Source organism: Rhopalosiphum padi, chromosome 4 (genome assembly GCF_020882245.1).
Source record: "Rhopalosiphum padi isolate XX-2018 chromosome 4, ASM2088224v1, whole genome shotgun sequence".
NCBI lineage: Eukaryota > Metazoa > Arthropoda > Insecta > Hemiptera > Aphididae > Rhopalosiphum > Rhopalosiphum padi.
This window is the reverse complement of record NC_083600.1, coordinates 39,535,095-39,547,748: the sequence shown is the minus strand read 5'-3', so window position 1 is coordinate 39,547,748 and position 12,654 is coordinate 39,535,095. Positions and strand designations below refer to the sequence as shown.

At 28.0% G+C, this 12,654-nt stretch overlaps 1 protein-coding gene across 3 annotated transcripts in view; it reads right to left on the bottom strand.

The window, feature by feature from the left end:
- LOC132929317 (neuropeptide Y receptor type 2-like) overlaps positions 1–12,654 on the bottom strand; it is a 170,171-nt gene that overhangs the window by 111,043 nt on the left and 46,474 nt on the right. For all 3 annotated transcript variants that reach the window (XR_009662091.1, XM_060994593.1, XM_060994590.1), the window contains one exon: positions 5,044–5,717. Coding sequence is in view for 2 of the 3 variants with exons in the window: in XM_060994593.1 (XP_060850576.1) it covers positions 5,044–5,407 (364 nt within the window). In the remaining variant the exon portion in view is untranslated. The remainder of the gene's footprint in view (positions 1–5,043; positions 5,718–12,654) is intronic.

Below are 12,654 nucleotides of genomic sequence, written 5' to 3'. Positions count from 1 at the left end.
ATTTATTTATTATCTACACAAATACATAGACTATTTAGATATTATCGATATTGGTAAAATAAATTAAAGTAAAATTTTTAAAACGTGTTAGTGTTGTTTCATTATAACACTCGAGTTCATTGTTATTGTGATTCAATGACGAGTATTTTATTTTACTTCACCTATTTATGTGGAAATTAATTTTATGGAAACTATTATGCGATGTAACGAATCTACCCGCACAATTCACAGCAGAGAATTAATAACACCTAATTCTAGCACTTCCTAATGTCTGTCCCTTTGTGTGCCTACATGTACATTTTACAGGCAGACACACACGTGCACAAGTAGAATACACAATTTATATACGAAACTATAACCTAACCTTTGTAGATTGTCCAAATACACACAACAATATATCCACGAAAATTAATTACCCTATTATTATAGGATTGACGCAGCAAAATTCGAAACGGTAAATTAAACTGGACCCTTTTGAACATTGAAACACGTTTCGCAAAATAGCAATAAATAGCTTGTATTTCCTTTTTATCTACATAGGCTAACTACTCGTATTATTGTACGGTGACACAAGCATTAACATCTGTTTCACAGAAACTTGTATAATTAATATTATAATTGATATCCCCTGTAGGTATAATACCGATACTGTCCATAGTGATATTTAAATCTACTCATAAAAAGAGTATTTTTTTTTTTTTTAATGCTTACGCAACAAATTCTTGTACCAAAATGATTTATCAGCCGGTCTTATTCGGTTGTGATTAAAATAAAATATAGCTGTTTTTAACCATAACAAAAGTACAGACAAAAATATGACATGTTTTTTCAGAATTAAAACTGTTTCATCGTATAAGTTATTATATTATTGTTATGTACAATATATAACATATATAATGTAAATATTATACATGTTATGGGTTTTGTAGGAATTGTAAACAATGCTTGGATACTAATCACAATGTTCGACCAATTTTGGCAATGTGAAATGATAGTTTCAAAACTAAAATATTTTCTACAATTCTCGGAAACAGTATAAGTACATTTCGAGGGAAAATTGACTGTCAAAATCATGTGGACAATGTAATTTAATTTAACTATAAAATAGTTATTAAATAAAAAATGACATTATTATATTAATAAAAACACCGTAGAAATTAACCAATTATTGTGGAAAAGGGATAATATAATTTCTGTACACGTAAGACTTTATGTAAAAGTTACACGCATTAGTGTAGTTATAAAAGTGCTTGACAACTTTGTAACTCAAATTGCCATAGTATTGATTTGTTTAAGAACTAATAAAACAGGCTATTAGTCATTATTGAATTATAAATAATATAATATTTTAAATTCATTGCGCATTTAAATAGTCAAAATAGTAGTTCGTATAAAAAATAATATTACTTATTAATACCAAAAATTGTATTAAATTTATTTCATTTATTGAAACCAAATACTACTGTGTTTAATCTTATTTTTTTAATTTCAAAATTGTCCCTACTTTGACCACTAATATTTGATCATTGTACTCGTATAAAATGTCCAGTCATTATAGACTTTTCCTATACTTTGATCCCTATACAATTAGGCGTGCTGTCCAATGTAAGATTTCCTACTTTATCCACAAGATTATAGTAATATATATTATAGGTATTCTGTATTATAGAACTTTTATAAACAAAATAAAAGTTATTTTCTTTCGAAATGTTTTCGTTTTATATTGTATCCAATCTAAGGTAAATTCTATTTGTATTGACAAGCATTGTGGATTCCGTCTATCACTGACCAATGGCCATGTACTGCTGACGATTTGGTCAAATAGAAATAATGATACGTACGTTTTTCGGTTTAAATAAATGTATCCTCAATGTAGAATAATAAAATCATGATTGTATTTCTGTCTCTAATCGTTTAGATCAGGGGTCTTCACTCTTCAACCTTTTTATGTTGCGGGCCACATAATGTTTTCTAAAAGTTTCGCGGGCCGCTCCATACTAAAAACATTGTATTTTATACAAAAATTTAGTTTTTACTATTATAACATTTACGATTAAATTTATTTATACTTAAAAATGTGATCGTGGGCCACAAATAAAGACAAGACGGGCCGCGGGTTGAAGACCCCTGTTTTAGATCTAAGGAGGACTCTTTGATCGCAGGATTCCGATTAACTTTCAATTTCTACAGAAACTTAAGGATCACCGTCATTCTCCTCAGTTATTACTTTCGGGATTAAATGTTTATGGTCCATCACATTCGACTCAAATTAGTGTTCCTCATTACTCTCGTAAATTTAGTACCATGAATGCTGAATTTAGTACTATAATCAGGCTAATGAGGAATCTCAGTAGAAAAAATCCTTGCATATTTTTCAATAAATTATAATATTATTTTGTTTTTGAATAATGTTACATTATTATTTTTTCTAATTTTTCCGTGTTAAATATTTTTGTATATTTAATTAGGTATTATTACGAATTTTACATTTTATTTATCATTTATTTTTTTTATTACAAAAACACTTTTAAATAAACAGATCTCGTTTATTCCTAAGAAATAGTATGCCAATTTTTTATAGTATTATATTTTGTTTATTTAGCGTACAATTTAATATAATTTAATAGATTTTATTATAAACAATAAACATATTACACATATTAATTACAATTTTAAAATGTAATTTATTGTTTCATTCCTATCTGTTATAGATTAATCATGAGGAATTTTTTCCATTACCTAACTATTTGAATTACAACTTTCATATTTTAAATTATTAAACAAGTTTTGTAATATTATGATAATCAACTACTATAATGAGCTTAATTGATTATAGATTTCGATGGATTGTTCTATACTATAAACGAAATAAATATTTGATGTGTCACAGAACAAATTTAATGATATAAAATATGTAATAATTCATAACAATTTACAAAACAAATATTCAACAAGGATTGTTTATTTTTAAACATCGAACTCGTATAATATCCATATCATCATTAAAAAAAAAAAACAAAGTTTAATGATTTGACTCGTTATAATAATGTTAGAGTACTTATTAAGCTCCGTTTAACTCTCGTATTTAACAATAATCCATACAAGCTTATTATTATATTGTCGAGAGATCATTTTGTAAAATAAATACGCGTATAAATTGTTTTAAAAGTGACAATGAATATTATAATTTTCGTAAAGAATAATGACTACGGCGTATTATGACTACACCATAATATTATCTCAAACGATGCAAACAATATAATAATAATAATAATTATTATTATTATTATTATTATTAATAGGTTTCTGTAAGAACAACTTTTGAATAGCTTTGTGTTAATTTTTCAAGCATAGCTATTACAATTGGATACTATGAACTTTTAACTGCAAAATAATTTTCAAATATTCAAAATTTTATTGAATTTTATCAAAATATAAACCGTAAACGCTTATAAATATAAGTGATTGTATATTTTTAATATTTTCAATCGCCTTATAAAATTATAATTTATAATTATTTTTGTATACAAAAATTAATAAATAAAAAAAAAAAAAATGTTTAGTCATAGTAAAGATTTAAATTGTATTATTTTAAACATACTTATTGTAAATACAATGACAAATTAAAGAAAAGTAAACTATTTTGAATTTCTACGATTAAAATTGTTTAAATATTAATAAAGCAATTAAAGTATTTTTAAACCACTATATTTATATACAATTTACATGCATATTAAATAACATTCTTTTTTTTTTTAAATATTTGAAATTAAAATTGTTTAAACAAAAATTAATGATTTTTATTATTTTATTGTAATTCAAAAATATTATTTTTGGAGATTTGAACCGTTTGCGTATACGTTTATTATATGCTATGTACTCAACGGTGTTATCAAAAAATACGGATTAATTTTAAGTAATATTAAATGTAATGTTTTTTAGCAAAAACGAATTCAAACTACTGTTTGCATTATTAATAGGAAAATTAGTATTGGCAAACTAAATATATATAATAAAATATACTAAGCAATATAGCCTAACAAACCATTTCGTTTAAAATCGTATTTCGTACACAATATTTTATCGTTAAATTCAAGTTTTACACCGCCATTACAGTGAACTACTTTATAAATATAGCTACCATTACCTATCATAAACAATAATTTTATCATACATAAATAAAGAAATTAAATCAAAAAGTCCATGAAAATATTTAAAATGTCTATACATATCACAAAAAGAGCCATAATATTTTGAAGCTATGATAATCTATAGTAAATGATAGTATAAATATTTTGTTAAAACTTTAAGTATCTAAATACATTAATTTTTGAATTAAAACTAAATACCCAGTTTTTCCGGTTATTTGTTTTTAGTTTTTCCAATAATTTTGAAAATTCATGAATTGTTTACTTTCTATAACCGAGATTGTCTAAACTAGGATTTTACCAATTATAGACCTGATTATCTACCAAAAAACCACTTTGAAATTTTAAGATTGAAGAATTTTTTACTGCTTCGCTAAGTAGCGACAGCGGCGATAAAAAAAAAAAATAAATATACCATTTTTGTGCCGTTATAATCGCTTTGCCCAAGATCTAATTATATATTAATTATTGTTCTAGTCTTGGCAATTGGAATATACAACACGTATTCAACATAAGCCACGAACTGACGTGTTTTCACTTCATCGTGAAGTCGATTAAAAACAATCTCGTATTAAAAAATATGTAGCCAAAATCCACGGTTATAGTCTTAAATTCTTAACCGGTCTTAACTATACTGGTCTCGCGCTAGCCGCCAAAATCGACATTAGCCGATTGCTGGATTAGCCCGTGACATATAAACACGTCGCGCTTAGCCCCGGAAAACGAAGCCAAGTAAGTATACGAGTACACGCCGGCGATAATGCGAAACGGTACGGCCTATATACGTCCTAATAATTCGTCGAGTCGAAAAATATGTAGGTATAGATTAGGCCTACTCTTAATTTAAAAAAAAAATAAATAAATAAAACGTCGACGTCCGTTCGCGTTTACTCACCGGTGAACGTGTAGAGCGGCGTAAACGGCACGGCCAGCCCACAGAGCATGATGTCGGACACGGCCAGATTGACGATGAATATGTTGGTGACGGTGCGCATGTGCTTGTTGGCCCACACGACGTACACGACGAGCACGTTGCCGAACACGCCCAGCGTGAATATGAGCAGATAGACGAACGAGAAAGCCGACTGAAACACGTAGTCCTCCACGTATTCCCGTTCGATGGCCTCGCTGAAGTTCACGGCGTTCGTGCCGTTCGAACCGTGTCCGGCCGGTATGTATATGGGCGGAAACACGTTCGGGGCGACGTTTTGCAGCGCTTCGAACCCGCCGCCGCCGCCGCCACCACTGCCGTTGGCCATTTCGGCCGTATCAGCAGCCGACCGTTTTTCGGGCTCTTTAGTTTTTCCGCACAGATCCCGACGAGAGACGGTAGATAATGTGTATTTGTTCACTCCCTCTCACTCTCTCTCTCTCGCTCTGCGAAACTGTATATGCTCGGCGATCCCCGTCGAACTCGACGCCGCCGGTTAGGGTTTTTTTCTTCTACCGCCGCCGATTTCCGGCCGTTTCTTCTGCGCGCCCGTTCGCCGTCACGACCGTTTCGTCAATCATCCCGACGACGAATCTGTCTCACGCGTATATACTTCTCCGGCCGGTCGATCCGTCATCCTGTAAACAATATAATTACGACATTATCTCTTTTTTCTCTACGCGTATATATATATTACATGCAATGAATGTTTCGAGAATTCGGTGGACAACATAATCTTTTTTTTATAATAAAACGGGAAACATTAATTTGAGGTGCACAAAAGCCACTTTACCACTTGACAATGAAATAGAAAAAAAAAGCAAGTATTTTCGCGCAGTTCGTTGCGTAATTGACGTGCCGAAATGGCGTTTTTTTTCAGAACAGTGTAACATTATTATACATTATAATAAATGGCTAATAATATGTGTTATAGTTATCATTAATTTACCTACCACCGCCGAACTACTAAATATATATTTCCCCACGTGGACACGGCTCGAACTTTGTGAAATTATTCAACTGTCAATAATACATAATAGTAGTATAATATTTACTTTTTGGCTATATAAAATTATCAATTTAATTTATTTAGTAATGTCGTCATCCAGTTGAGGACTGTACTTATATAATTCAAAATATTATCTTGCAGGATGAAATTCTATAATTTATTTCCTGCAGCAGCAGCAGATCTAATCTGCTTAGATAGTTAGATGATGGTTTGAACATAAAAAGTCTATACTAACGAATATTTGTCAACGGCGACGTAGGTATACAATAATATTATATATCTAAATTATATCGTTTTAAATCACTGAGAGTAATGGCGTGTGAAGAATAGGAATAATAAAATCAACAACCGTGCATTTATCCAGAATAAATGGAGATTGATAGATCTATACTAGGGGATTAAAATCGTTGCAAATAATGCGTTAATTTTGTTTCGCCTGAATCAACGATTCACAGCACTCGAAAATAGCCTCTAGTGACTATAATTTATAATATATAAATATAAAATGTATACCTCTAGTTATTTTTTCTTACATAAAATTAAATAATTAAAATTGTTTTATAGTCGGACGGTCGCAGTTCGTGATATCATTTTATTTACGGTTTTTATCTCTTCGTTTTCTTTTTCCACATTTCGTAATCATAATAAGTAAGCATTTGTAGCGGCTCAGAGTCACTGGAGTCAATTTGTCCAAAGCTTTTGTTTGTAATCTGCATAGTGTAAACTGCAGACTAGTTTTATTTAGTTTTACGACATAAATTTAGTCGGTTATAATTTTTTGAATTTATTATATTCACGTGTTGTATTTTGTATAAACTTTATAAATCAATTAGAACATACAATTTATCATAAAAAAATACTCCTGATCGTCTGTTTTTGCATCTTAAAATGTATTATATTTAAAAATAAAATATACAATTTTTTTTTTTATATAATAAAAAGATTTTAATATTATTATTTGTAAAATATTAAAATGCATAGCAATTTTTTTTTAGCACAATTACGTGTTATATGTACAATATTTTTATATTTCACTGAATATAGCTAACCTATAGGTAGTTATATATACTTATATATAAATAATTTTACCCGTAATAAGGGTGAGTTACATATTTTTGAACGGGTCTTCTACGACTTATACGTTATTTTTTCTATGAAGCCAGATCCGTTACATTCCGTGCACGGACTTTATCGACATTATCAAATATATTATATTCTATAACGGCTTTTAACAAAGTTTCAAGGAAAATAATAAGAAGAATATAATATACAACCCACTCCGTATTATTATATTATATCATATTCTATACATGCCGAAAGAATACGTTTATCTATTATAAATATCTATATATCATGCCACAGAATCATCACGTGACAAAACTAATAGTATACGTGGTAAACACACCTACGTAAAAAAAAAAAAATCGGTCGTATTTATTTTTAAGCACGTGTAACACAATATAATAAGTAATAACCATATAACACGCTGCACAAGAAATAATAAATACCTAAAATCAACTTTTGTTTGTTGTACATACTTACATGTAGGTACTAATATACTAATACATAGAGCAACGCAAACAGCGCGATGACAAATAAAAATGTCTATACTCAACCGAAATAATAACATTTATAATTTATCCAATTAAATTGTATATAGGTAACTAATGATATACTTTAAGTAATAGTGTACTACTCTACATAAATTCTGCCTAAACAAATACTTATACACAATAATATATTTAATGTTTGATAAACTTTAGTGAAACAACACGTATATTATCGGAACACATCCATCCGGATGATGACAATAGGTAAAAATGTAACCGTTAAATAACTAGTTTACTGAAAAGTAGAGTATGACGTATTGCTGCGTTCAGAATTATTTCGATATTTTTTCGATAAAAAGAGTTTTTAGTTCGTTAATTTGTTGTATAAATTATTGTATTTTAAGGCTTTCTATGGTATGGATAAACACTGGATGAAGAATATCTGAATTTCAAGTTTAACAGTTTTGTATATAATATATTAATATATCTATTAGTAATGGTTGTTAAAATAAGAATAATTAAAGCGTTAAAACTTTCAAGAAATGATGATAGTTTAAGAAATAACAGACCTCAGTTTGTATAAGAAGACCTTACCATGGATGTTGAAGAGATAATTTGAATTTTGAATGGTAGATTAAGCAAAAGGCTTATAAAAAGCTAAAATTGGATTTAAAGCGTATACAATATTTGAGTAATATTATAGTATATAAAAGAACAGACATTTTTTATCATAGTTAAATTGGAATTACTTGTTAATTATTCACTCCCAGTATAAATAAGATAGCAATTAAAAAAAGCACACAGTGCTGAAAGCTGAAAGGTTCGAAGATTATTGACACAAAAATAGACGCATTTTACGGATGGTTAAAAGATAACATAATATGCATTTTTAGCGATTGATATCAACACAAAAAAAAGGTATTTTTAGATATCGTTAAAGAAATATTTACTGTTATTAATTCCTTTTAAATTAATATATTTATCGTTTGTTTATTCGAATAGTTCCTTCAATTTCCATTTTTGGGTAAAAATGTGTTTACATAGATGTCATGGTTTTTAAAAGTAATTCACAAATCAGGAAAAAAAATTAACAAATTTAAATCACCTTTATATTAAATATTTAGTCTCTACGAGTATATTTAAATTCCTACAAAATTACTAAAGTTTGTATTGTTTATTTTTAAATATTATCTTATTTTGTCAACATTTTAACTTCAAATAAAAAATTGTAACAAAAAAATTTTTAGATTTTTGGTTTCAGTAAGAACTACTTATCTTATATACAAATTTCAAGCTTTAATTATGAACGCTGAACATAATAATATTATAAATTTATAACCATAAAATAATTTATAAATTTACGTGATTTTGACGAGTTATAAGATTCAAACTTTAAACTCTTAAAATAATAATCACGCTTAAATATTTTTAAATTTTTAAATAACAACAACTATTATGGAATTTTGAATTTTATTTATTTATTTAATATAAATAGTTTTCACCTTTTATTTCTTTAACATAACTATATTTACCAGATAAATTGTATATTAATTTATCTGAAAATTTTAAATATAATACTACTAAATTAGACCATTGATAGAAATTCGAATCAAACTTATTAAGCGTTTGTTTTGGTTAGAATTTAACCAATTTTATTTCACATACCACTAGTATTATGTGTGTACTTGTATTTGTTGGCAGCGAATATAGTACATATAGTAGTTATTATAATACATTACCTAAACGGTTTCTTTCTGTCACAAACACGTGCGCGTTTCGCAGTGTATTTATATAAATAGGCAACGTAAAATATTTCGCCGGAAAAAATGCCCGATAAATAAATACGTGCGTAGAAAAAACATTTGTTAAGCTCAACCACGACGGGCCGCCATCAATGGTTCTCTTAAGGTCTAGGTGACTATACCTTTATCCGGAAGTTTCTAATATAAATGACGTACGGAATAGTATTGCACAACTCTAGTGCCTATATATATTTATATATATATTATATATTTATACGTAGTAGTTAATAAGTCATCCCGTCGGCTGGTTTTTCGAAAGAATTTCTAATTTCTGGATTCTTGGTGAGCTGCAAATAATTTCCGACCATTAAATATAATATGTGAATACACATATTATACATTATTATATTATATATAATATGTACGACGCGTATTGCAGTCAGATATTCAATAGACTATACTTATGAATGTATAATACATAATATATATATACCTATATATACCTTTATGGTTTCCCCACATGAACATGTTCAGCGGGCCCATTATCTTCTTGAAGAATAAATAAAAATATATGTATATTATAATCAACTTACACAAATGCTGAATTTTCACGTAATAAACCTTAGGCCGATTGGAGATAAGTTATACGTACCTCTATTATTTAGTAGTAAGTAATATTAATTTTCATCTACGAGAACAGATTTAGAAACGCTACAGTTTGCGTATATTTACCGAGTTTATATTATTTCACTATATAATATTCCGTCTTTCCGTCCATTTGTATAATATTATCGTTGACATATTTTTGGGGTTTAAAAATGAATTATAACACATTTGGATATTTTATTCCAAAACGTGGTACGTCTGGGTACTATAGTCGGTAGTAAATGCAACAGTTACATTAAGTTGTAAATAACTTTTTTATGTAACTTATGCATTTAGATTTTGACAAAAATGCCTATTCTATTGCGATGGAAAAATCCATTCCAACTGTATAGATTATTCCCGTGGTAATTTAATTTGAGACTGATATGGTATCATAAAATACAGTAAAATAATCTTTTACTCGATTAAATGATATAATACAGAAATAGGGCTAAAGCTACAATACATTTTTTGTTCAGATTTCTTGCGATTTGAGTATGTTCTTCAATAAGGTTGTTAATCCAATTTATATACATAATATTATATAGAGCTACTATAGCTGATAGCCCGATACATTTACTGATTTTATTTTAGAAAACCAGATTAATGAAGAATTCAGATGTCTACAAAATATTTAGGCATAAACACAAAAAAATAACTTAAAGTCAACCAACGGACATGAAGCATTTTATAAACATAGCAATACAAAATTTGATCAATCACACCCAAGTTCCCATTTTAAATGTTTTAATTAATATTCAGGTAGAATTGCATTAAAAGTAAATAGTGTAAGAAAAAATCAATTTAAATTACATTAGAGAATAGCCTATACTTAAAATACCAAATAATATATAGTTGTTATATGAAATGCTTCTAAAAAAGAGACATATATAAAATTAATTCAATATTTAAAAATAACGGAAATTCAATATCAGGGAAAAACATTTGACATTGTATTTATTTAACGCATTTTTCGTGTATTTTAATTATTATAAATATTATTAGTTCCTCTTGAAGTATAATAAAACATGATATTATATATAAATTTTATACGCCTATTAACAAAAACTCTGTGCTGTTTTAATAATTTTAATGCTCAAACGTGGAATCTTTTAAAGGAAATCAAGTATCCTGTGTATAAGACATAGTGTATGTATTTTAAATAGTATACAGGTATAAATGTCTAATCATGTTGTATTGTAAAATTGTAAGTATCTTTCTACATTATAATATATGTATATAATCGTTTTAATCATAACACACTCATAGCTTTCGATTGTAAGTATATAATTTTATCACATGCGAGTTAAACTCAAAATAATACATTTGACGCGGTCAGCTGAAACGGTACTAGCTAATCTAACCTGTTGGGAGCTATTTGAGGCTTTTTGCTATACAGTCGTCTTAATAAATCGTTTTTAACGTACTTTTGGTCTATGTTTTTTTTTTTTTTTTTCTTTTTTTTTTCAAAGAGTTTTTCTATTTATATAATATGGTGTAGTTGTTATACTTATATATAATATAATAAAAAAAAGCCACTACGCTTCCGCCAATAAGTTACAGTCAGATGAAAAAGCTTCGTCAGGTTTTCTGAATCCTCACGGGAATTCAATTAAAAAAAAAAATCGACCTTTTCGATCGTCAACAAGCTTTTTTATCTCAGTAATTTAGCCCACAACGCTACGCAGCGCAAGCAAACTGTGGTTTCAAGTATAAATAGAGGGTAGGTATACCTATTATTTTCTCAACAATTGTATAATAATACATTTTTAATTATAACTATATGTGCGTTGTGCATGTACACATAATTTACTAATCGTTATAATATTATATACAAAGTATAATTAAACGTCAAGACAAAAACACGAGGTTTTAAAAGATATTTTTGTTTTCAAACATAATCTAGGGTTTTGAAGGTAAAATTTCAACACTTTATACATAACTAAGGAGTACAATGAGTGGGATATATATTATTAGAATAAAATCAAGGCCAATTCTGTGGTTTGTCCAATGACCAATTTTACGAGCAGTTTATAAAGTTGTGGCATGAAAGCTGCCGATATTAAGTAATAATAATTTATACTGTCAGTTACGTCTAATACCTCGACAGAGTAGGTAGTAAATTTATCGTATTATACTTGCCGCACTTCCGATTTTATGTCAATATACGTGATCTGATTATAATATGGAAGTTCAATATTTTATTAATTATTTATTTCGTTTCTATTTTATTTACTAAAATTTCATTTTAAAAATAGGTAACACTCCCAACAGTTCTCGGTAAATAAACTAATACACTTTGATAACAAAATAAGCAATTATAAACACAATATTGCATTCTATAATACTGGTCCATTAATAAACAATAGAAAACAAAATGTATGCATCCAAATAATAGTCCGATAACACGTCATTTAACATCCCGAAAATTAAAAATAACGATTCGTACAAATAATAATTAAGTAATCAATAACAAGAAATATAATCAAAATATTATACAGAGCTTTTCGATTACAAACTCACACTCAAAAGAAATAATTTAAAGCAAACTCCAGTAAAAAATATTAAAATCAAGGTTTCTTAAAAAATAACGGATAATTACAACTAGATGCCCTCAACATAATAATCC